This window comes from Chlorella variabilis (genome assembly GCF_000147415.1).
Source record: "Chlorella variabilis unplaced genomic scaffold CHLNCscaffold_675, whole genome shotgun sequence".
Taxonomy (NCBI): domain Eukaryota; kingdom Viridiplantae; phylum Chlorophyta; class Trebouxiophyceae; order Chlorellales; family Chlorellaceae; genus Chlorella; species Chlorella variabilis.
This window is the reverse complement of record NW_005434718.1, coordinates 1-1,094: the sequence shown is the minus strand read 5'-3', so window position 1 is coordinate 1,094 and position 1,094 is coordinate 1. Positions and strand designations below refer to the sequence as shown.

General features: G+C 69.6%; 1 protein-coding gene across 1 annotated transcript; it reads left to right on the top strand.

The window, feature by feature from the left end:
• Positions 1–86: 86 nt before the first annotated feature.
• CHLNCDRAFT_144042 (hypothetical protein) lies at positions 87–860 on the top strand (the record flags this gene model as incomplete). The annotated part of the gene is made up of 3 exons (XM_005842504.1): positions 87–203; positions 341–501; positions 721–860. Coding segments are annotated over 3 exons (418 nt in total), but the record flags the coding sequence as incomplete, so codon positions are not given.
• Between the last annotated feature and the right edge of the window lie 234 nt (positions 861–1,094).

The window sequence follows — 1,094 nt, the reverse complement described above, 5'->3', positions numbered from 1 at the left end:
TTGTTTTGCTTTGTGGTGCTGGTATTACTTTGCTTTGCTGACGCGCCTGGCCTGCCCCTGTCCCTCCCCCCCGCCCCCCCTCGCAGTGCTCGGCGGCGCGCTGCGCTGACGTGGCGGGCGCCGTCAGGCGCCAGCTGGCGCTGGCGGTGCCCGCCCGCCTCCTGCTGCCGCCGCTGCTCGCGCACCTGGATGCAGCGGCAGAGGTGGGCTGGCAGTGGGGCTGCGGGGCGCCGGCTGCCCTGCCTGCCCTGTGCTGCGCTGGCATGTCGCTGCCATAAAGCGAAACGATGTTTTATAGGAAGCCAACGCTGTTTTGTGGGTGCTGCATCTTTTGTTGCAGGCCGGCCCGGAGTCTGCCTGCGGCCTCCTGGGCCTGCTGGGCGCGGCGGTGGACGCCATGGACGGCGCCGCGCTTTCCTCCCACTACGAAGCCGTGGCCGCGGCGCTGCTGCGGGCGCTGGACCTGCGCCGCCGCCGCCCTGCCGCCCTGCTGGCCGCCAGGTGGGGGTGCCCGCCTCTAGTTGCCGCCGCTCCGTTCCACATCTAGCGAAGATTGTGTTGCGCCGCGCCCGCGCTGCCTCAAATGTATTACTTCGGCATGACTCTCATTTCACAGATAAAACATCAGCTTCTGATTTTCCAAGTTTGTCAGAAGCTTGTTAGAAGCTTATTCGCTGATGTTCTTTACCCCGGTCTGCTCCTGCCCTGCCCTGCCCGCAGCGACGGCCTGGACCGAACAGAGGCAGCGGCAGTGGCCTGCTACGTGCGCCTGGCGCTGCGCCTGACAGAGGCACGCTTCAGGCCCCTCTTCCTGCGCCTGCTGGAGTGGGCGGACGCGGCGCCTGCGGCGGGGGAGCCAGGTGGGCGTCGTACCGCCCTGTACCGCCTGTGTGTGCGTCAGTACCGCTGTGCTGCACGCCTGCGCCGTGTGGGTGTGTGCGGGTGCACGAGCAGCGGTACTGCCGTGCAGCGGTACCGTCGTTCAGCCGTACCGCAGTGCGGGCCGCCTCCGCCGCCCGCCTGCCGGCCGGCCGGCCGGCCGGCCGGCCGGCTGCGAGGCGGGGCGGCACGTGCAGCCGGCGCCCCTGTCCACC